This window comes from Rhamphochromis longiceps, linkage group LG3 (assembly GCF_057381845.1).
Source record: "Rhamphochromis longiceps isolate RC_006_pf linkage group LG3, R_longiceps_female_GT1.1, whole genome shotgun sequence".
Classification (NCBI taxonomy): Eukaryota; Metazoa; Chordata; class Actinopteri; order Cichliformes; family Cichlidae; genus Rhamphochromis; species Rhamphochromis longiceps.
In genome coordinates this window covers 45,509,644-45,532,704 of record NC_140559.1, presented here as the reverse complement: position 1 = coordinate 45,532,704, position 23,061 = coordinate 45,509,644, and the positions used below count along the sequence as shown (strand labels likewise).

General features: G+C 40.3%; 1 protein-coding gene across 2 annotated transcripts in view; it reads left to right on the top strand.

The window, feature by feature from the left end:
• Positions 1–23,061, top strand: part of arap2 (ArfGAP with RhoGAP domain, ankyrin repeat and PH domain 2) — a 176,039-nt gene that overhangs the window by 120,587 nt on the left and 32,391 nt on the right. For both annotated transcript variants that reach the window (XM_085399672.1, XM_085399662.1), the window contains exons 17-24: positions 1,905–2,007; positions 2,749–2,947; positions 12,994–13,057; positions 13,625–13,788; positions 14,476–14,688; positions 14,907–15,012; positions 18,106–18,253; positions 20,753–20,830. In XM_085399672.1, coding sequence (XP_085255798.1) covers positions 1,905–2,007; positions 2,749–2,947; positions 12,994–13,057; positions 13,625–13,788; positions 14,476–14,688; positions 14,907–15,012; positions 18,106–18,253; positions 20,753–20,830 — 1,075 coding nt within the window. The remainder of the gene's footprint in view (positions 1–1,904; positions 2,008–2,748; positions 2,948–12,993; positions 13,058–13,624; positions 13,789–14,475; positions 14,689–14,906; positions 15,013–18,105; positions 18,254–20,752; positions 20,831–23,061) is intronic.

The following is a 23,061-nucleotide window of genomic DNA, read 5'->3' as shown; positions in this document are numbered from 1 at the left end:
TATAGCTCATGTTCTTGCTCACATCATTATTTCAACACCTTTCTGTCTCTCCTTCCTTCTAGTTTGCTTCCTGTTTCTTTCTCTCCTCTTCCCCCTCAGCCGCTCCGTCCCTCTGGGACTCTCATGATGCAGCGTTCATCTCTCATCTCTCTCTTGTCCTTTCTTTACAAAGGAATTTTCCCCAGCGCATCAAGGTAACCCCGCCCCCGCCGCTCTCTCCCTCGCACTCCCTCTAGGACCCCCTTTCTAACAAGCACCTGCAAGCCTCCCAGCGCGGAGGCAGCAGGGGGGGATTGCAGGGAAAGGGGGCGGGCCAGGTCACGCAAAGAGCGCACAAACACCCATGTCTCTCCTGTTCCCCTGACACGTTTTAGAAGCGAGCAGCTTGGCGCTGCCGTGACCCCAGCGACACGCCACCTTAAACAGCCGTCGCTGTAGCATTTAGAGCTGCCCTCGTTGTAGCGCACCAATAGAAAGGGAACTACTGCTCGCCAGTATGTACCGACCATTAAGCGAGTGATACTCTGACCCGTGCACCTTCACTGAGGGAGATGGAGGCAGAAACAACAGGAAGAGAAAGACCAACAAAGATTAATAGTTGCCTTTGGGTTGCAGACAGCAAGGGTTTTACCTGCGAGTGTGGGGATGGATGAGTGCATACTGCCTATTCTTTTTCTCTTTTTCCTTTTTTTCATTTCACGTGTTTGGTGCACGCACACCTTCAATTTTTATGCTCAAATATGTTTTCAGGCAAGTGAATATCCACCGATGATCTGCTCTGCAACACATTTAAGCAAAGACCTGTACAGTGATCACAACAAGAATCTTATTGTTATTAAATGTTGTTAAAACAACCGACTGCTCCTAATTTTATAAAAGCTGTCCTCTTAATGTAGACATTCGAGCTTGGTGGGTGAAATCCAATTAAGTCTTGTGATTGTGATATACGAGGGGGGGGGGGGGGGGGGGGGGGGCTTCTTTGTTGTTGCTTTATTTACAGATTGCCGATGGCATTTGTGTCAACACGTGAGGTGGGATAACGCCTCATAAAGTGTGTTTCGCATTAAAAGTATAGAATGGTGGGAAAAACACTAAATACAGAGGCCACACATGAGCCAAAGTCTGCTTGAACTGTGCTGTAGTGAACATTTTTGATAATCATTTCCAGTTTGCAGTAAAACAACTTTAATGGTTTTTGCAGTTTGCAATTAGTAATGGTTCTTTGAAGGAATGTATTTATTTGTACCAGTTTCTGTTTGACCGCTTTGTTAGACAGGAACATGAAATTTTATATGTGGTTTAATGAATTACAGCACCACAAGGCAATGTTAAATTAATGCATTGAAATTAATGAAAACTTTCTCCTTTTTTTTCTTTTAACCCATTTTTGCTCCGGTCCTTGTACCTAACCACTTATAGAGGAATGATTTTTTTATTTTGTATTTTAAGCCACTTAAAACTGACCTTTGAATCATTCATGCATAGAAAAGCTAACAAAATATAAAGAAATGGCCGGTATCTGTACATTGGCAGTGTGTCTCTGCAACAACTCTGAGACACTGAGAGCACAGCAAAGATCCCACATATAGAACATTATAGAGGCTAAATACTAATGAACGTGTGTGCCAGAGCACCATAGGAGTGGTGAATAAACAAACTCGCCACTCTTAAACAAATCTGGTAGAGGAATGTAAAACAGAAGTGGCCTTTAGAAAGGCACTCAACTCTCAGCTGCTTCAGGAAAGCTGCCCAGCAGATCTGCCTGGATTTAACGTATGTATTGGTCGCGTGAAAACTGAAGCTAGATTTAGATGCTTCGTTAGCCGTTTTCTGTTTTTCTGTGTGTGTCTGTTAGGCCGTTCTCATTTCCTCGTATCTGATAGTGAGCTGTGCATCTCTGGCAGGGCTGTGTTTACCGTGGAGCTGTACCTGCAGACGGAGCGACTGCTGATTTTCGGAGCGGAAACACAGGAAACGCAGCATGACTGGATTCAGGCGCTAACAAAGGTGACACAGTTTGCAGATACAGTGCACAATGACACTCGTAAACAATTATTTTCTTTGTGTCTTCAGTGAGCCTCAACCTACCTTTGCTTATTTCATTAAGAGATGTAGTCTCTCTTTCCCTTCCCTCACGTACTGACAGAATCATTCAACACTACACAAACCTGTCCCTGTTTTATCCTCAACTCCCAGGAAACCCAATCAGGGACACTGCAACACACAGCATCTTTAATCAATTCGTTTTTAGACCTAGGCACAGTTGAGTGTTCCTGCTTAAATTACAGAACAGTGTCTAAAGAATAGCAGTGAATGTGTCTACGGGTGTCTGTTTAAGGAAAATGAGGCTTCAGCTGTGCTATTAGTTTCACATTTTTTAAAAAAAAACAAAACAATAAAATAGGCTGTTGTCGTCACCCTGCCGGGCAGTCGAGATCAAAGCAACATAGAAGTTTCAAATTTATATCATGGATGTATCTTTCTTGACAGGGACGTCACCTAGGATTTTGAAACTGATAACACAGGTGTATCCACTAAAAATCTCAGAAAATATTGAATCTCAGTGACCTTGACCCAAAGGTTAGAGGTCAGTGGTCAAGTTTTCAGAAAATCTTGTCAATGTAATATTTTGCAATAACAATGCAAGTACTAGGAGGCTGAGGGGTAGCACTGGCCGCTGCCAGTGTTTTTAATTATAGACATTCCTAATAAATAAGACTCCTTTTTGTTTACTTATCGGATCCGCAGTGCTTCATCCCACCTAAAGTTGAGGGACTAGTGCGGAAAGAGAGTGAACTGATTGGCAGACTCCACTACAAAGAAGGTCACGACCTGTACTACTGGAGGATGGGCTGGTTTATGCTGGAAGGCTCTTCCCTGCACTTCAGCTCAGGAGAGGAGGAGGGAGAGGAGGAAGTACTTCAACTCAAGCAACTGCAAGAACTCAGTAAGCATTTTTTCCCCCCCTGCCTCTCACTGTGTGCTCATGCTGGGAGCTCAGTGAAGTTGCCGTCTGTATCATTAGCCAGATAAGAAGTTAGATATTGTAACTCAACGTAGGTTCAGTGGTGCATAATCAGGACTGAAAGTCCAGCAAACTTGAATTTAATAGACAGACCCTCCCTGTCTTGTTGAAGAAACTTTGCTCTAATAACTTTTTGTCCATGATAACATAGTTTGGCTCCTGAAAGTCTTGGCTTTACTTCTCCTTTTTGACAAATAACCATGAATCATCTTATCCAAGTATATTAAAAAATGCATTACATCAATAGCAAGGTTACTGTCTTTTCTCCAGTTTTGAATTGAGACACATTTACTGCACAGAAGTACAAGTGTGCACTACTGTGTGTGTACTGCTTTCAAGATTCAGATTGTTGCACACATACTTGAATTCATATATTTAAATTCACCAACTCAGCCACCTAACAGTAACGACACCATGTAAAGCAATCATATGAAAAACTCATTAGACAAAATGCATTATACAAGTATAATCATGTGGGGAAGGGGGGGGAGTCACATGCACAGGACTGCTGTGCGGTTCTGTGCAAAATGACATACACCCTTACTGCTTCCATAGGAATTAAGAGGAAAAGACACAGGACGTGGGCACCTTGTAGTCCTTGAGTTGGACAAAAACTCCTCTGTTTACCAAAGTATTCGAGAGTCAGATGTGAGGCTGTCTGTCTGACACCTTAAGCTTGACTGAAACTGGGTCATGCAACAGGGAAATGATCCCGAGCACAACTGCAGATCTGCAGAAGAATGGCTGAAAAAGGTGTTGCAATAGCCCAGTTTATGTCCACACCTCAGCCTGATTAAAATACTGAATACATTAGCAGAGCTGTATATAAAAAATGTCTGCAGACCTCATTGAATTGAAGCAGCATAAAGAAGAGTGAGACAAAATTCCTCCACACTGATGTGAAATAATGATAAGAAGTCATACAGAAAACCATTACTTTAAGTTATTGCTGTTAAAGCTGGCTCATCAAACTATTGAATCATAGGGTGTACGTCTTTCACAGGACTGCAGAGATTCATTTGAAAAACTTTCTTTTTTACATGACTGCAAGTTTAGCTTATAGGATTAGTACAGAGACATGATTCTCAGTTTAAACATGAGAGGTCCCGTGTCTGAATCCCGGACACTATTTGCATTTCAACAAAGTAACTTTAAAAAAAAACTTGGCTACATTAAATGCAAATCTAATTAGATGTGGAAACTGGTGGGATCAGTGGTATGGACATGTATGACTACTAGCATGCTAGCAGACAGGCAGGTGAGTGAAAGACAAAAAGACGTGGCAACAACATTTTTACAGTTTGGGAACATAGGGTCCAGGTGCTCCCAGTTGGCACTGACAAAATCTTCCCTGGACTTCAGCAATCTGGAACTCATGCAGAGGAAAAATTGAGGGGGATCGTGGGACTTATTTGAATTACTATAAAACCCCCAAACTTTAATCCTGACTGCCTTTAAAAGAAAACCCATTACTGATTTATGTACACATAAAATTTATTTGAACCTAAATAGTAAAAGTTATATTGCTCTCTTAGTTAACACAAACTGTATACCTCAGCTTTCCCTAAATTGCCACAGTCTACATGAGCAAACAATCCCTTAAAAAGCTTCTGGTGGGCCTCTAATAGGCAATAAATAAGCGGTCAATTGCTGTAACTTCATGATGAATGTGCTGAGATTTGTGGCTTTGTAGCATTCGCTCTATTTTCATATACTCTCTGTAATTTCCAAAAAAACTACCAATCCATAACACCCTCTTACTGCTTGCATTTATACCTACTTAATGATGTCGGAGGATGCAAAGACATTTCAGCTTCTCACACCATTACACATTTCAGCTGAATCTCACTCCTCTATCTGACTAACTTAGTTTTCCATAATATGAAAAAGAAGAAAAAGAAAAGACAAGCTCGGAGAGGAGGAGCAGAGGAGAGAATAAGAAGCTCCTCCGGTAGAGTGAGGTCAGTAAATGTCAATATTACCTAATGCATCGACAGGCAATCGTCATTCAGATGAGATTCGGCTTCCCCAGAGCTGCTAACAAAATCTTTTATGAAAACATGATCTTTTTTTTTTTTTTTTTAGAAGAAGAAGAATTCATTGCTTTCAAAAAGCCACATAATGTTCACAGTATGAGGGTGTCACGGTAGCACTGTTCCCACAGCCCACTTACACGAATTTTGCCAATATGTTCTCAATAAATTGGCAAAGTTATTTAAAGGACAGTCGGTGCGGAGTGGCTGCCAGTCAGCGTGGAAGGCTCAAAAGTTCACGTATAGTTTGGCAGATAATAAAGATTTTGGAACATTTCAATGAATTGCACCAGTGTGATGTGCGAACAGAAGGAGGGGAGAATCAATGGATCTTTTTAATCCACTTACAGCTCGACATGGATCAAATCGCGCAGAGCGCCGCCCCATCTTCTCACCTGGGGCAGGATAAAGAACTGCAGTGGTGTTCATTTTTATTCCCGGCTTTCTCAAACCATATTTGTCACAGCCGGGGAGCCGTTAGCGCCAGAAGGGACTGTGTTTTGTCAGGGGATGGTAGGTTCTGGAGCACTGAAAGGATCCCTTTAGGATTCACAGTCTGTGACATGGGATTAACTGTTATTTTCTCTACAGTGACACCACCGCATGAAAGGTGCCCCTGTGTAACACTCGGGGATTAAATAAATACACTTTTCAATTAAAAAAACAAAAACAAAACATGTTTCCAGCACGGTTCACCTCAGACTGCATCAGTTTTATTTGCAACTGTGATGTCTGAGAATGTTTTCTTTCTTTTTTTTGCATCTGGCTGCCAGAGTTATAATCATTCCAGTCACCTCTAAAATGCATTTAAAAAAGATTTCCCACTGCCGATAAAGCACAAGCCTTAATTTTTGTCTTTTATTCGTCTTATTCTTAATTGCCTCGACTGTCATTTATTCTCTATTCAGCCCAATGACTAAACATAATGATTTATTGATCCTTGCTAGTTATTCAGTATTCATTTCTCTTGGCTATGAAGCACTTGTAACTTGTTAACAGCAACAAAAAAGAATCATATCCCCAAAAGAATGAGAGTGCAATACGTCTTAAAACGGCTTCCCGGGGGCTCAGCTGTGTACTTGAGAGGAGATTGATCTTTTTGTGATGTCTTGTGTCAAGATATCTGCGGCACAAATAACAAGAAGCAAAGTAAAATGAGGAGAAAATGACAGATAGAGCTCGATAATCATTAACCTGTCACGGTGCACAAATCAGCCTTCCCACCCAGAACTTTGTGAAATGAAAGGTTTTCAAACAAGATAAGCACATTAAGTTTAAACTCATTCAGTGCGATTTTTCTCAGTGGATTTCTCTATCGGCACTGGCCTAAATAGAAAAAAAGGAAGTTAATCCCACTGCTCTGCTCAATCATCTAAAGTTTGAGATAGGCATCAGCACAAGACTGCTGTCCAGCATATTTGGCAGTCACATTTAAAATGTGTCCACAATGAGGTTTGTTTAAGGCAAAATTAGATTTTTAAAAAACTCATTTTTAAGATATGTAACAATCGCCGGTCACAGCTAACACGTGTTTCAAAGTCGCTGATAATTCATCTTTAAATGGATGCTAACGTTAGAAATAGCCAATTCGGATTAGACTAGAATTTTTCTCTTAATGACATGCTACAACGTTACATTAATATGTTATATGTCATTTGATTTTTCTGAACAGTATCAGTAAGTTTGAAGGTGCTGTTATGGAAAATGGGGAATACCATGTAAGTCCACTTTTCCAGATACATTGATGAAGGTCCTCCCTGGAATTTCTTTAACCTCTTGTAGCACTTTAGAGCTCAATTTGTAATAACATATACACAAGATTGCTTATAGGGTGCTTACAGATAACAAGATACAAATGGTGCCAAAACATCATGACACAGTCTTGTTTTTATAGGAACATAACCAGATTACGACCACTTGGCAGACAAGTTAGTCAGGTCTGCCATTTCAAAGAGACCAGTTGCAGACGACTTGCACTTCTCGGTGTAGTCTGACTAAGTTGCTGTCAACGTGTTGGCAAATCTATTTGTGTTTATAAATTAGACTTCAAATATTAGCAAACCTTTGCTAATCTGTCTGAAAGTGATTGCAGTCAGTTTGAGTCAGGCTGTGATTGGTTGGAGACAGGTTGCCTCCCACCAAGTAACCTGTGCAACTGCCAAATACCACAAATGAGTGCAATCGCTTGTTGACCACTGGTTTTCCTACTTGCAGGGATATCGCAAACCTTTTTTGCCGGTGTGACAAGCGTCATAAAATTGTGAACCTTTTTTTTAGTAGCCAGTAAAAGTGACCTTTAAATCGACTGAAGAAATTGAAACTGGCCATCACGTGTGATAAGTAAACCAAACACAGAAATCATACATATTGCACAGTCACACAGTAGGTACCTGCCGATCACAAAGTAACCACACCCCAAATAATACCCCGCTTTATTGTCTTTACTGTAAATTAGAGCTGGGCGATATGAGATTTTTTCATATCACGATATGTTTTTTTCATTTCAGGCGATAACGATATCTATCACGATATAAGCCAAATAACTATATTTGTAAGATTTAAATGTGCCGTTGCTCACAAGTAAAATGTGAAATAATCAGCAGCTTGTTTTTAAATATTTATTTCCCATAATAAGTTCAACAGGGTAGATGTACTTAAGGAACATGAGACTTTTTCAGATAAATAAAGGCAAATATTGCAAACTACACAAAAGGCAGCCGCTAAAGCGTTTAAGTTTCAAAATAGAACAAACGAAACAGACTAAATTGTCAATTCCACTTAGAAACAAAATATTAATTCTAAAAATAAATCTTAGTTTGTTTTACAGAAGAACAGACAAAACTGACTAACTTTTGTCAATATCAAATAAACTGAGAACTAAAAAGAAATTCTCAATCTCTCCTTGTTGTATAGCTGAGCTTTTCAAACAGTTTTAACAGTTACTTTAGTCTGACAAAAGCCGAATGACGAATTAGCGCTTCCAGTCAGAGACTGAGGCTACGTCCACACGTACACGGGTATTTTTGAAAACTGAGATTTTCCGTTTTCGTTTTAAAAAATAATCCCGTCCACACATAAAGGGAGAAATGAAGGAAAACGCTGCTATGAACATGCCAAAGCAGCAGGTGGCGCTAGATTCCTAACCGTGCAGAAATGTTGGCCAATCAGAAGTCTAGAAGCCTCGGTGGGAAAAAGTAAACAAAGCTGGGGCATAGAAGCAGAACCGAGTCGTATGTGTGGAGGGACAGTAACTGTGTGTATATGTAAGCATTTAAACACTGCAGAGAGTAGAATTAACAGTAACAGTATTGTAGAAATTCATTTCACCGAAACAATAACGTGGCGCACAGTGTGACGCATGCACCAGTTTATTGTATTTCCAGACTTGCTTTCGGCACAATGTACAGTGCACGCTACTCTGTTTTTTGTCAGACTTGAAATAGCCGAAATACCTTCACACTACGGAACTTCTATGGCTCTTCCGTTCGACAATCTCTCCGGCATTGGAACCATCATCTGTTTTCTCTTCGGTCACGCTCGGTTGATTTTTCTAGTCGGCACACTCATTTCCTCCATTACGCGCTGGCTGCTTCCCAAACAAACACACGTGCGGCTTGGCACTTGTGCTGTACGTAACAAGTCACGCGACGTGACGCTGCGGCTGTAATTGGTTCGGCTCTGCGCTACTGAATTTGGATCGGCTGACCTTTTTTTTTTTTTTAAGAGGACAAGAGCGGCGAGGTCTATCGCGATAGCTTAATTTCTCTATCAGTAAAAGTTATATCGCGATACATATCGTTATCGTTCTATCGCCCAGCTCTACTGTAAATAGTTCCATATTTTTCAAAATGAATATCTGTATGCTATAACAGTGATTGAGACACAGACAGTAAAAAAGATGAATATAGCTTGTGGAAGTCCCTTAAACCTGCATTTTTTTAATGGTCAGCAGGGGGCGACAACTCTAGTTGCAAAGCCTTTTGGCTGCATAGAAGTATATGGAAAAAGGGCCCTCTACTCTCTTGCTTAGTGAGCTCAGTAAACACGATCCTGATGATTTGAGTCGTTTACAGTTCATATTGAATAAAACATAAAGTTAATTTTTAAGTGTTGGTCAGTATTTGAGTCAGAAAGAAGATAAGTCGAGATCAGTGGCTACCAACTTGTCAATTGCAAGTCATTAGCCAATAAGCATGCAGTGTTATCAATCCTACAGTCTGATTCATGATAGCTATGCTCATCTTTTATTGTATGACTGAGATGAGTCATTTTTCTAAAACATATAAATAGTCTGACAAACAGACTTTTATTTACAGTATCTTTCCATGCCATAGACAACCAGCAGGAGTTGCAAGTACAGGGAAAAAATAAAAACAATCCACTTTCTTTCTTTCCAGTTGTATTTACTGACAGCTCAGTTCCTAAAACACCACCGTGTGTAATCAGACCCGAAGCCCTGCAGAGGTGGGACGGTCATATTGTGAGCTTATCACATAATACTTGTAAAAATAAAAAGGGGAATCAAAATGCGCTAATGGAAATGTGGATTTAAAATTGCTCACATTTTGTGAACAAAAACTTAATGAAAATTTCCTCCAGGAAGCTCAGCGCAAATTAAAGAGAGAACAAGGCCGCAGAATTAGTTCCTTATCACACAAACATATTAAGTAATAAAACATTTCCAACTGAGCTGTAAGATGGATAAAAGAGGATTGCTGTGTGTTTGTTCAAACGGCTATGACAAGTGTTTTACATTTACCTGATAACACTGTTAATAAACCTCTCTCAAGTCAATATCAGTCTCTGAAGTTCTTTGCTTTCCCCTTTTGTTGCTTGGATCAGAATGAAACACTGCGCCCTTGAAAATCTGCCAAAGAAAATAAAAAGCAAATTACTTGTTAAGAGAGACTTTTGGGGATTAATAGTTTTTGCTGTTTAGCTCAACATACAAAGGCCTATACGAGTACAAAGGATTTGCTAGCCAAAATAACACTGTGATGTGTAATGCTTTTACCAGTCGTCTATCTCGCTTGTGCCAACAAATTGAATTGTGTCTGTACAGATTATTGATCAGTCTGTTAAATATTCAGTAGAGGAAATTGAAAAGTTTTTTTCTTGTCACTCTAAAGTAATGACAGTTATGGATATTTCACACAAAGAATAAACTACACACATAGGAATTCTTATTTTTTTCCCCTCAGGGTACCGAGAGTCTGACTGAACCAGATTAATAGTGGGGTTAGTTTTAGCACGACTGAAAGCAAAGGGTAGAAAAAGGTAGAAAATCAATATAACTCGACTTGTATAGCTTTCCAATTTATAGATTATATCTTGTTTGTTTAATCCTGGAGAAACAAAGTGTGAAGGACACTCTAAAGTTGAGTTAAAGTAACCAGCAGTCCTTGTAGAAGCACGTCTTTCCCGTCAGCAGCCAGCTTATTGCCATCGAACAGTTATTTTAGGACCGAGCTCCTGCCTAAATCAATGAGGCGAGAGCCATAAGTTTTATTTCAGAGGTCACCGGGATGCAAAAACCTTCCCACAAAACGCAGTTTGAAAGTGTTTATCTTCCAAATGATGTTCCTCCTCTGTGTACACAGCATTAACTTAACATTGTGTGCCAACCAGTCCATCACCCTTAGCTTATTCTACCAGAGTCCTAAATAAATACAATGATTGATTTTTGATTAATTAAAAATCCAATACTCCAAAGTATCTATGGATTTTCATAAAACGTATATGTTATTTATATACTTGTGTATACTTGTGTATGCTTTGCCTGATTTTGCTGCTTACCGTGTTTGTGGTGTTCCAAAAACATGTGTTACACAGTGCCCTCCGGTGGGCAAACTATGCAACATCAACACATAACAGAAGCTCTTTACTTTTAAAACTTTCACTTTCAAATTGGCCAATAGAAAGTAATAGCAATAACAGCAGCCTGCTGATAAATTGGTCAGGCTCAAATCATGTACCTCAGTCCTCAATCACAGAGAACTAGTCTTGTTGGGGACCATCTGGCAACAACCGGTAGTTAGGGAAAAATGAGTCATTGCCAGAGGTTGCTGCCCTTTTAACACAGGCCTGGTAGAGACTGGTCACTTGGTAAACATGTATATTTCCTGACCAGTTAGCGACTGATTGCTTGCAGTCGCTAGCATGAAACTGGTCACACAGAAGTGCACAGCGCTGTACTGAAAACCTTGTGATTTTTTTTGGTCCTCAGTAGGTTGCCGCGGTCACCAATAGTTTGCATGGAAGATCTCAGCTAGTCTGCAAACACTCGCAAATTACTTGCCAACTAGTAGTGAAAAATACAATGCAAACAGGAAACGGAGAACATTTACCTTCATAGGCAAGGTGTGTAAAGCGCTTTGAGTGCTCAGAGTAGAAAAGCGCTATATAAGAACCACTTCATTTACCATAGAGAAATTGCACTTTTTCAAATGTTTTGGTAGCAGCAATACGTTTTACTTGTGTCGAAAATTATCCGTTTCCAGTTTGCATTATACTTTATTTTACAGATAAGCTAGCATCTTCCATGGCGACACCCACTAACCACCCACCAATTGGTTGGGCAATGTATATGTTTAGTGATCAGATTTTTCTAGGTGGTCACCAGCTGGTGTCTAGGCCTTAGTAACTGTGGTTTTAAGTAAATAATATTTAAATAAGTTGGTAAACTATGGATTCTCCTATATATTTCTATGCAGGACACTTTGAGTGCCACATCCCTGCTGTTACAAGCTATAGCACACGTATAGGATAGCTTTTTTATGGATACAGTCAGCCAAGAAGAAACCAAATACACTCTTATATCCATCTGTACTTTAGTAATGAGTAGATACGCCTACCACCACACTATAGAAACTGAATTTCAACTACACACAAAATTTTGACCATCTGATTGGCTGTTTGGGGCCAGCGCTGCTATTTTTACTGTTACTTACTAGATTTCTACACAGGATTTGTCTCTGTGAGGAGAAACGAAGCGAAAACACTCATTTCCCCCCGATTTTTAATCTTCTGTAACAAAGCATGTAATTGTATAGCAAGTGTTTCTACTGAGGTACAGACCAATCTCCAAAATTCAACAGTTCTTTAAGGTGAAGTCCTGCTTCTTTTTTCGATTTTGTATCTTTCTGTCTATATATGTGAGCACAACCAGTGCTCGAGTGTGATGAAAGTGCCAGATGTTGTTGCTAGGAGATTTGTGCAGAGCCTCATATCTTTTTTTGTACTTTCTCTGCTGCGTGTGATTGTTGCTATGATCCAAGCAGCTGTTTGAAGCCCCAGAAGAGATTATGGCAGAGCGCTCGAGTCCCTGAGCCCAGTTTCTGTGGATCATACACTCTTATTCCGATTTCAAAAGATTGATTCTGCAAAAGAGGAATGCCAGTAACCTTGTATCTGTTTTCCTTTCCTTTCTGTCTTTTATTTGATGTCTTAAATACTGCGCACAGTGCAATCTTGTTTAGTTGCATTTCAACCAAATTTATGTAAACCTTGATGACAAATGAAACCAGTGTTTACGCCCCACTTCCCTCGCTTGTTTAACTCGGCCGTCAGACGCTCGCACACAGCCTGAAATCATGTTTCCCATTACAACAAGGAAACGCTATTAACTCCAATGCATTTGGCATTTTCCATCACTGCACTGTTTTCTCACTTATCTCATTTTCCCAGTGTATACCTACACCTTTGAAAAGCCCAGTCAGATATGTCTAGATATATTTTAGCAGGGTGTTATTTAACTGATTTAAACAGCAAATGTATACTTAAGAGCCGATGAATGAATGCATCACCTCTCAAGTTCCATGGCGAAAGTTTTCTCAGGCTTTGGAGTGAGATCAAATAATTCTAAAGATGTTGCTCATTTGAATGTATGCCTGCATTTTCTAAACCTTGTTGCGTTTTTTTTTAACCCCACTCCAGCTGTCTCCACACATACTGAGGGTGAGGACAAGATCCAAGTCCTGCTGATGGTGGCGTGTGGAAGGTATGTCTCTAAGGGGGGGAGAGGGAGAGGAAAAAAGCCTGTGCTAATTGGAACTGTATTAGCAATACAGCAACAATATGCTTTATGCGGTCCTGTTAGCTTCAACTCAGCCTTTTGTCTTGTTAGTCCAAATGCACCTTACCTACTGTAACCATCCAAGGTAATTAAAACCTCGCCTCAGTTAGAGAGAAGGTGTGAGATGGCACATAGCATCGCAGGCCTCGCACAAGCCAACCAGTTTAGTCTCGCTTTTAGCGTTGTGCAATAAAACTTTGTCTTTAATTGCTGTTTGTTTGTATGTTTTTTTTCTTTCTTTCTTTCTTTTTTTTTTGATCAAACCTACTGGGAAACCAGCGGTTGTTTATAGACGTGTGTTCTGTAGAAGCTCTTTGGATTCCTTTAATCATGTCGGTTGTTAATTTAATGACTTAGCAGCGCGTTTCTAAATATATGAACTTAAGGTCATCGAATAGGAAGCGCCGTGTTGTACGGGCAAATCACAGGATGGCATTCTTCACCAGTAATTACTGTGTTTCTGTCTCTCTTTTTTCACATATATATAAATAGAACAGTTTACATTCATGGCTTCAACAAGATGGATTTCACCGTGTGGCACTCTGCTATCAAACTGGCTGCTGGCACAGACGGCAATGCGCTCGGCGACCAACAGCTGACTAAAAACGGTGTTCCTATTATAGTCGACAGCTGCATTGCTTTTGTCACTCAGTATGGTGAGCTACATTGTATCTCTCAGCTAAAAGAGTTTGTTGTTTTTCTTTAATTTGAAAAAAGAAAGTTCTGCATTACTATTATTATGATTTCCCCTTGAGCAGCTGATTCATCCAGTGCACTGTGTTGCGATGAGAGTTTCATGCTTTCTAATGTTGTCTGGCAATGCGCTGCCATTATCCTATCTCTTCCCTTTTAAAAAAACAGTTTTAGAAGTGTGGAAAATAAATGTAGCACAACTGCACTCTGCTGTTAATCAGAGGAACGCTCCATACAAAGTTAGAAACTGCATCATACAGAGTCCTGGCTTGGTTAATGTATGGTAACTGTGGACTTTTACAGTGTCACGGTAAGTAGTGTGCTGTATAATGAGGGATTGGAATAAAAGTTAACTCTGAGTGAGACTGTGAAATGGCACAGAAGGTTAATATACCTTGCACTGACAATTTTATTCCACCTGCAATTTAGATTCAAATGTGCTTATGCAACGTTGTTAAATCCTACAAGTCACACTGTCCATAAGGCTGCTTACTTTTCTATAAATGCATCCTGTCATATAGAAAATCTACATGCTGTCATTTTCTCTTGCAGATGCTACACGGCAGAGCTATTTGTCATTTGGATAGAACATGTGCAGAAGGAAGGTGGCGATTTCTTATTAATCAGCTGTCTTCTGACACTGTACCCAGGTTTGTGCCAGGAGGGAGTCTACCAGAGGCCTGGGAATCCTGGTCGAGTGTCTCACCTCCTGGAGGAGTTCACCCATGATGCCCGTAATGTGAAGCTGAGGGAGAAGGAGCACCAACTTCAGGATGTGACTGACACGCTGAAGAGCTTCTTGTCTCAGGCAGAAGATGCACTACTGACCAAGGAGCTCTATCCATACTGGGTGTCAGCTCTGGGTGTGTGAGCTTTCTGGCATGTGGGATGTCAAACACTATAAAGTCTGCAGAGTTGTAGGAAAGAGAGAAATGCACAAGTCCACCATGCTAAACTGTGTGAATTTGCAGAGTAATTTTAAACATATTGTAAAAACCCTTTTGTGGCATGTGTTTGAACATAAGCTTTTGTACTTGTGTTTATTCATTTTATTATATTTCTTCTCTGCTTGGTTCGGTAGATGAGAAGAGCGAAAGGCAGAGAGTGAAGAAGTACTCCGCTTTCATAGAGAGCTTGCCAAAGATAAACAGGTCAACCCTTGAAGCCCTGCTGCAGCATCTTTACAGGTAAAAACGCACGAGATCACAGGCATCGAGCTCTGACATGTTTAGCATTTGTGTTAGTGAAGCTGTTTTATTACAAAGGTCAACTTTTACATTCTGGGAGGGAAACTTTAAGGGTTTTTAAAAACTCGAAACCCGAGGCGCAAAGACGACTTAAACAACATTGTGTTAATAAAAATAACACAACACAGTAAATAAGATGATAGAGCTGGTTTCTAACCACTAACCCTGTACTCTAAAATGCATCTTCTATTTATGTATGCTCGCTAGCCACACTAATTATGTGCTACAGATGGAGCAGTGGAAACTGCTGCACCTACACAGTGCAGACAGAGTGGGTGAGACACAGACAGAGAGAGAGAGACCAGGGACTATTTTTTAATAACCATAAATAAGTGGAAGGATATCAGCCTACCAGATAAACCTGTTGAAAATCCTAGCATTTGCCAGATTCCTTATTTCTCTGTAGTTTTTTGTAGCTGTTTTTATGCATGGAAAACAGCTAAGCTCATAAGCTAATTAGCTGCATTAGCTAACCAAATTTATCCTACCTGTGCTTAGACTTCACAGGGAGGTATATATTTTTTCTGCTATAATCTAATTTTATTTAAATGTTTGTGTTTAAACAAACTTTCATTCTCTAAAAAATTATGTTCAGTGGAAGGGAAAACAGTGCTGAATGCTAAGAAGATAGCCTTAGCCGTTTAAAAGTAGCACATCTAGCTGTTTCAGAGCATCACCACACAGCTAGTTAGCAGCTAAAAGCTAAATGAACCTATTTGTTAGCAAGCTAATGTTGCTAGTCAGTGCTGAGATTTGGCTTTCAAACATTACTCATAGCTTTCTGGATTATATGTATTTTACATATTTTGCAAAGTGCAGTCCAAATGCCGTAGCATCAGCTTACACAGATATAGTAACTGTTAGGAATAAAATGATTAAATAAAGCTGGTTTTTATGATTTTTATATACACATTGCGATAAACTCATGAAAGAGTTAGCACTGTGTTTTTTTTGAGGGTGGGAAGCTTCATTCAGCGCTATGACTGAATTGAATTATTGTGATTGATGTAGAGTGCAGAGGTTTTGCAACATGCTTACTTATCATGACTAGTTAACAGTTAGGATGATTTTTAACTTGGCGCCGAGCTACCTCAATGAGCTTCTCAGGTTACACCTGTCAGAGCACTTAGATCTGCTACCCAAATTCTTCTGGAGCAACCTCGTTCTCGGCTGAAGTCTCGCGTTTGCTGTAGCTGCCCCGGTCTTATGGAACAACCTTCCTGTCGCTATCCGGGCGTCTGACTCTATGCCACTGTTTAAATCACGGCTTAAGACTTATTTGTTTAATCTTGCCTTTCCACCTAGTTAACACTTGGTGTGCGCTGGTACATTTTTTATGCTTGTGAACTACTTTTATATCTTATGATTGTCAAGGTTTTTATAATTGATACGTGCCAGGTCCTTTCTCTTTTCCCTCCCATCTCCCTTTTCCTATTTTATTTTTGTCAAGCACCTTGGTATACCCTTGGTTTTTTAGTGTGCTTTATAAATAAAGTTTATTATTATTATTATTATTTTTGTCTGAGCAGAATGTCCCGAACTTAGACAAACATGACATTTGGATCCTTGAGTTATCAGTAACAAAAAATGCCCACGGCACACACAGGCAAAGTTGAGTGCCAGACAACTTAAGTTTTGCCATCCATTGTTTCACTTTTTATCACTGGTATCAACTTCTGTCTCCTGGGGCCAGCAGCACAATGTAGCAGTTAGTCATCTTTTGGTTGTTAGCAGATGGATATGACACGAAAACATCTTCACGCAGTGTAAAGTCAAAGGAGAACCAGGGTCACATCTGCATGACCCAGCATCTTCGTGATGCACAAGTTTTTCTCTTACTTACTGCAGCAAAGTTCAAAACCAGCCTAATTAGTTCGACCACTTTTGCAGCAACTTGTTGGCACTAATTGGGATTAAAAACCCATTCTTTGATAGCTACTTTGCAATATTATGCATTTGTAAGTTGTCCGATGAAACAAGTGTGGCTCTGCAGAGGCCGCTCTGCATCACAGACAAAACGAGCATAGCGGTTCAAAGGTCATGAGGCCCGAGCGGCCCTCTGGTTGCTGCTTGTCGCCTGCTGATTAGCTGCATTGTTTCCTCTATTCCCCTAATGACCCCCGTTTTTTTTGTTTGCTTTTTTTCCCTCCATCTGACCAATACTGTTAAATATTCTTTCAAATTAAGTCTGTTTGCTGAACAGTGAATGCACTGAAAAGTTGTTGTGGGGGAAAAACAAACCAAGCTGAGAAGAAAAAGATTGTTTTTGTGAAGTAACAGTGTCCTTCGGTTGAAAGCGATGAATCAATTCCATATTGTTTCTAGCGAGCGCTGGCATTTTTCAACTGAGACAGATTGTGTGGCTCATTATTAAAGACTCAGGCAATTAGCAAACACATAGCTGAGGTCTACAAAACGAGCGGCGCTATTTCTGGCTGTGCGCTGCTTTTTGTTTCTTTTCATGAAAATCATATATTTTTCCCTCAGTTGGTTACACCGCTGAATTCTCTACTTCTTCACCTCTGGATAATTTGAACTGTGGAGATTTCTAGTAATAAATTACAGCCGTCTCGCGCGTTGTGGACTGAAACTACTGATTTACTGTTTGTTTTACCTGGAGTGGAAATGCAGAGACAAACAACACAGAAGATACAGAACCAAAGAAAAAGCTTGCACAACTTTGATACTGTGCTGCAGCTACAAAAACCCCTTCTTCCACCTCTTATGTTGTTTTTTAAATATAAGCACACTGCTGTCTTCGTGTATCATTCACTCGATTTCCCTTGGAAACCTGCAGTGGATAGATTTAGCTCCTTTTGATATAGATTGTTTAGAGAAGACTTAATTGACTTGATGCTTAATTTGGAGCGAGGCCCGATGTTTCATTCAGCTCTCTGTGTGCTCGTGCCACAGCGAGTAGTATGAGTGGGCTTTAGAGGCCACGAGAGCGATTCAGCAAAAGATATGAGCCACTCGTGTCGACCTGCGGGTACATTAAGGGATTTTCTAAGCATGTTTCTCTCTGTTATTCAGGATCCAGCAATGCTCCCACCTGAACCGCATGCCAAGTGAAAAACTGGCTTCCGTTTTCTCCTCCTGCCTGTTCCAGACTCGAGGACAAACCACACAGGAAATTAGTGTGGTCCACGACCTAATCAGCAACTACATTACGCTCTTCAGTGTAAGTCTGAAATGTTCTTGTGGGGTTTTCTTTTCTTTTGTGTTGATAACCACGAAAAACCGATTGGACTGAGCTCAGCTGCTTGACATGGATCTTCCTCTTGTACCTTAGATAACATCCAGTTTTTATCACATAAACACACATTGCACAAGTTATAAAAAAAACAAACAACCAAAAAACAAAAACAAGACGGTTGGTACATTCAGTAATATTCAACTCAGGTTATTGCCGCGTTGTGTTATTGCCAAATGTACGCTGCACAGACAGGTGGCACAGATTATATTAATAAAGGAAAAACAGGTCACCTAGAACAGAAAAGTAACAGTGGACTCTGTGGTTCAGGACATGTTTGGTCGAAGTAAAAAACGAGCCCAGCCTTGTAAAGCTCTCTTCTATATGTGTGGAGTCTTTCTGGTATCACCAATATATCTGATGCTATCTTTAGGACTAAACGGCCATTTTTTCTCTTGTTTCTTGTTTTCTGTTGTTGGGTTAAACAACTTTTAACTGTGATTAAAGTTAATGTGCTGTTTATCTTTCGTGCCTGGCTCACGTGATTATAATCTGGACTTCTGCTTGTTAAACAATATAAAGAAATGCAGATGCCTCCATACGATCCTCTTATACCTCAAATGAACAACAAGGTACCCTAGCAGATTAATAATAGTCAGACACTGGTAATAAATGACATAAATAGCTTTGTATTTGTGGTTTAATATATATAGAGAATTTATCGTTTGTACTTTTAAACATTGCAGAGGACTTTGAACTGTAGAAGAAGCAAAGACATCCTCACTTTTTAGACCTGCTTTGCTTTGAGCTGAGCTTCAAACCCACGGGAGTTTACATTTCATATGATGCATCTTACATGAATCAGTCTCTCAAGTTAAAACTTGTCCGCGACCTCCTTGCGACTAAGAAATATCAGTGGTTTCCATGTGATTGCATTGAATGTCTTCACACAGTAGTTACCATGACACACTTTTGATTGGAGGGTAATTACCCAGGTTGCCTAGTTGGACCAACATGCTCCAGGTAACCGTTGTCCAACTCGGACCGACAGCAGTCACTCTCAGACATATTGGCCAAGGTTTGCAAGTAATTATCATCTAATTTATAAATGCAGACAGATTGACAACATAATGCAATTAATTAGAGTCACACTTGAGTGTAACTCATGTGTGGCGCCTCTCTTTGCAGTAAGGCACTTCAATTAACTGGTTGCCAACTGGGTGTATTCCCATGATATTCCTATATTTTGGGAATTCTCCACACCGTGAAGGCAGCGTGGTGTTTTCTGTTTTTGTTTTTTTTTAAGGATAAAAATCTGGCCTTCATTTGAAAACTGGGTGAAGAGTCGGAAAAATATAGATCTTATCCTGCGAACGCTGTCATGTTTCGCACAGTCAGTGTCAGACGTGTTTATCATTCATCCTGTAACACAGGATAGAAGCTGTAATGAATGTGTAGACAATCAATGGCTGAGTAAAAAAACCGAAACAAAGTATCCAGATATTACCATATTGCATATCTAAACCAAGCTGCAGGCATGACTTTATTTACACTTTCTTACAACCATCTGGGGAGCTGAAGTGTTGTTGCCAAATCTCCACAACAGGCTTGACTTTGCTGATGTGTGGATGGGAAAGAGGGGGGGGAGCTCAGGATCAATGTTACCCTTGGAGAGCTGCCTGGCTTATGGGATACGCAGCACCGACTGACTGTTAATTCCCTTCGGAACGCCCGGATCCCTCTTTTTCTAACGTAAAAGGAGGTTCATTCACTCCAAATCGGTTGGCGACGCCATCATTCGCATGACAAATAGCCATTAAGCCCAACCAATCATGAGCCCAATAGCGCCGAATACGCTCAGTGTGACCATAAAACGAGAGACGCTTCGCCAATTAAAGCACCAGTTCTGTGGTGGCTTCTGTCGACGGCGCCCATTATCAGGCCTAAACACACACACATACACGCGATGAGTTTCCCAGTTTGTTTGGATTTTATTTTCAACCCCAATCTTTGCTGCCACTCGTATAACTCCAACAAAGGAAATTGTTCTCTGAAAATGATAATGATGTTTAAAAAAAAAGTTGGATTGGAGAAAAAAAAGTCATTTCCCACACAGAGCTTTATGAAAGAAGAGAGTATTCAGTGTCGAGCACTCATCGCAGCCAACTTTCTCTTTCAAAATGAGGTTTTAGAAGTGTTAGCTGAGCAGCTCACTCTTTCCCAGGTTTAATCTGCTCCTCCACGTATCGCATTTAAGCGCTGAAATTAATATGACCATCAAAAATGGCTGCAGGATTCTATAAAGCAAGATGATGTTTCTCAAGTGCGGTTTACCTGATTAGAAACTTTTCTCTGGCTCAGTCTGAATTGACGTGTGTTTGTGTGTGTGTGTGTGTGTGTGTGTGTGTGTGTGTGTGTGTGTGTGTGTGTGTGTGTGTGTGTGTGTGTGTGTGTGCGCGTGTGTGTTTTGTGATGCTTTTTCAACAGGTCAGTGAAGACCAGGTGCAACAGATGGAGAGAGAGAATAGCTTCATCACACGCTGGAACGACAAGAAGGACACGACAGTAGGTCGACCCGCAGAACCCGAATGGAAATCACAAATGGGTGTTCAGTGTGTGTGTGTGTGTGTGTGTGTGTGTGTGTGCATTGATTTGCCTGCGTGCGTCAGGGACTCTAAAATGTGGGATTCGTTTGAACAGGTTTCCTGTTTTTCTGGCAGAAATGAAGGGAGAGGCAGGAGCAGGCGGGTGAGGAAAAAGGGCTTTGTTCCTGTTAACCTTTACAGCAGGTACTTTATGCCTGGATGCCTCAGCCGAGAAAAACATTTGGTTCAGATAACTGTGGAGGAAAAAAAAGTTACTCAGTGGAAAGCAAGTGCTGTTAGAAAGCCGTCGGAGGTGAAAATTGGGATGAGGTTTTGATTTTGGATGTGAATTCGGAGGTCTTAAAATAGGAAAGTTATTAGTTTTTTCATTAAGAGCAATTATTTAGTGTAATTACAAGTCAGCGTGGAGAACATTTCTCTGCGGAGATAATAGGTATGTTTATTTTAGGGATGATTTGAAATTTTAGCAAAGTTAAAAACTTTGCTTAAAGTCATTTAATGTTACATTAACCATCTTGTTTTACTGACTCTGTTTGATCGTTTATGATCACTCGCTGGCTTTGCTGTAAAGGCCACTGCCAGACCGTGGAGCAAAAGCTAAAGAGCAATTGAAGTCGGTCTGTGCCTGATACGAAGGTGAAAAGTTTAAAGCAGTAAACTGAAATGTCCATAATATTGATCTTTGTTATGCAGAATCGCCTTCCACTTGCACTCCGCTTCTAGAAATATGGAAAAAGTTGGTAAAGATGAGATTTCCCACCCACAGATAAATGCCACTCTTGTGGTTATGTATGCATGGGGTGTATTTATAGTGATGTGTGGCTCAGCTTTACATAAGCCATCATGTAAAAAACAGCACTTCAGTTGCATTTTTTTTTTTCAACAGGCTATCTGAAAATGGTAAAAACTGCTTTTCAGCTCTGGGTTGTTACCAAAAGGGCAGAACTCTATTAAATGCAACGGTCATCATTCATCCTGTTTTTTTTCTAAACAGCAACTGTTTCAGGATAATGTTGCATTATTATAAAAACCATCAACATTCAGTCTATAGATTCCTCTGGAGTGGAATTAATCAACAAACTCAAGAATGTGAGAATTAATTTTTATCCTGCACGGGTGGGTGCTGCTTCCATCTCTGCAAAGTCGAGCAAACCTTTAAAAAGAGAAGCAGCTAAATAAAGCTCCTGAGACACAGGAGTAGATTTCACAAAAAACTTTTATAAGAGCATGCTGACCTTTGTTAATTAGCACTAAAGTATAATGTACAACTGAATCTAATGGAATATAGCTTCTAAAGTATTGGGGGTAAGATAAATCACCAAATTGACTGGGGTGTTGATGCCAGTTTTCATGTCACTTCATCATAAAGAGCTTTGAACAGCGTCAGCCAGCATGGCTGTAGTCTAAAGAAGAAACTGAGCGACTGTGTGTGTAGCCTAGGCAGAAGCTGAAGTATGAATAAGAAGCTTTGCAGGACAAATGGCTCTTGGGTTTTCACTCGAAAACCACGAGACGATTGTCTCAGAGGACTCGGGGCCCTCCAGGTGAAGGTTCTGACCTCATCTGTTTCGTCTTCAAGGAAGAATGGCAAGAAGACAGCCAGCAAGTGGATAGTATAGTTCGACTTAGGGAGTGAGTAAATCAGTGATATAATGAGGTGCGAGACATTGTCATGCCTTTTAAATTCGAAGTGCCACTTGAAAAATCGATGCTTGCATTTACAGCCAGGCCGAGGACGGCTTTGGTTAGAGAGATTAGAAATGGCTTCATTCTTTACTCCATAATCTCCTTAAAACCCTTTAAAACATTTAAACTTCCCTTTCCTTTTCTCTACAGTAATCAGCATGTTTTTTCCCCTTTAATTATCTTGCAGCCCACAGCTGTAATGTTTGTAAAGTGGTCCCGGTATTCCTCCCAATACACAACAATGAAGGGGAAGGAGGAAAGCAAGATGGCCCCATATCTGTGTGTGACATTTTCACAATTACAGCTTTAGCTCCATTGGTTTGAATGACTGTAATTTTTGTGTCATTTGAGGGCCACAGGAGTCAGAAGTGGCTTCCTTCCCTCTTTTCAATGCGATAGTTCTCCCAGCACAAAGCCAATAATGGACCTCAGTTCACCTGCACATTAAAATGACAAAAGAAAAGTAACTGTAATTTCAAGATATCTAAGAAAAAAGAACCCTTG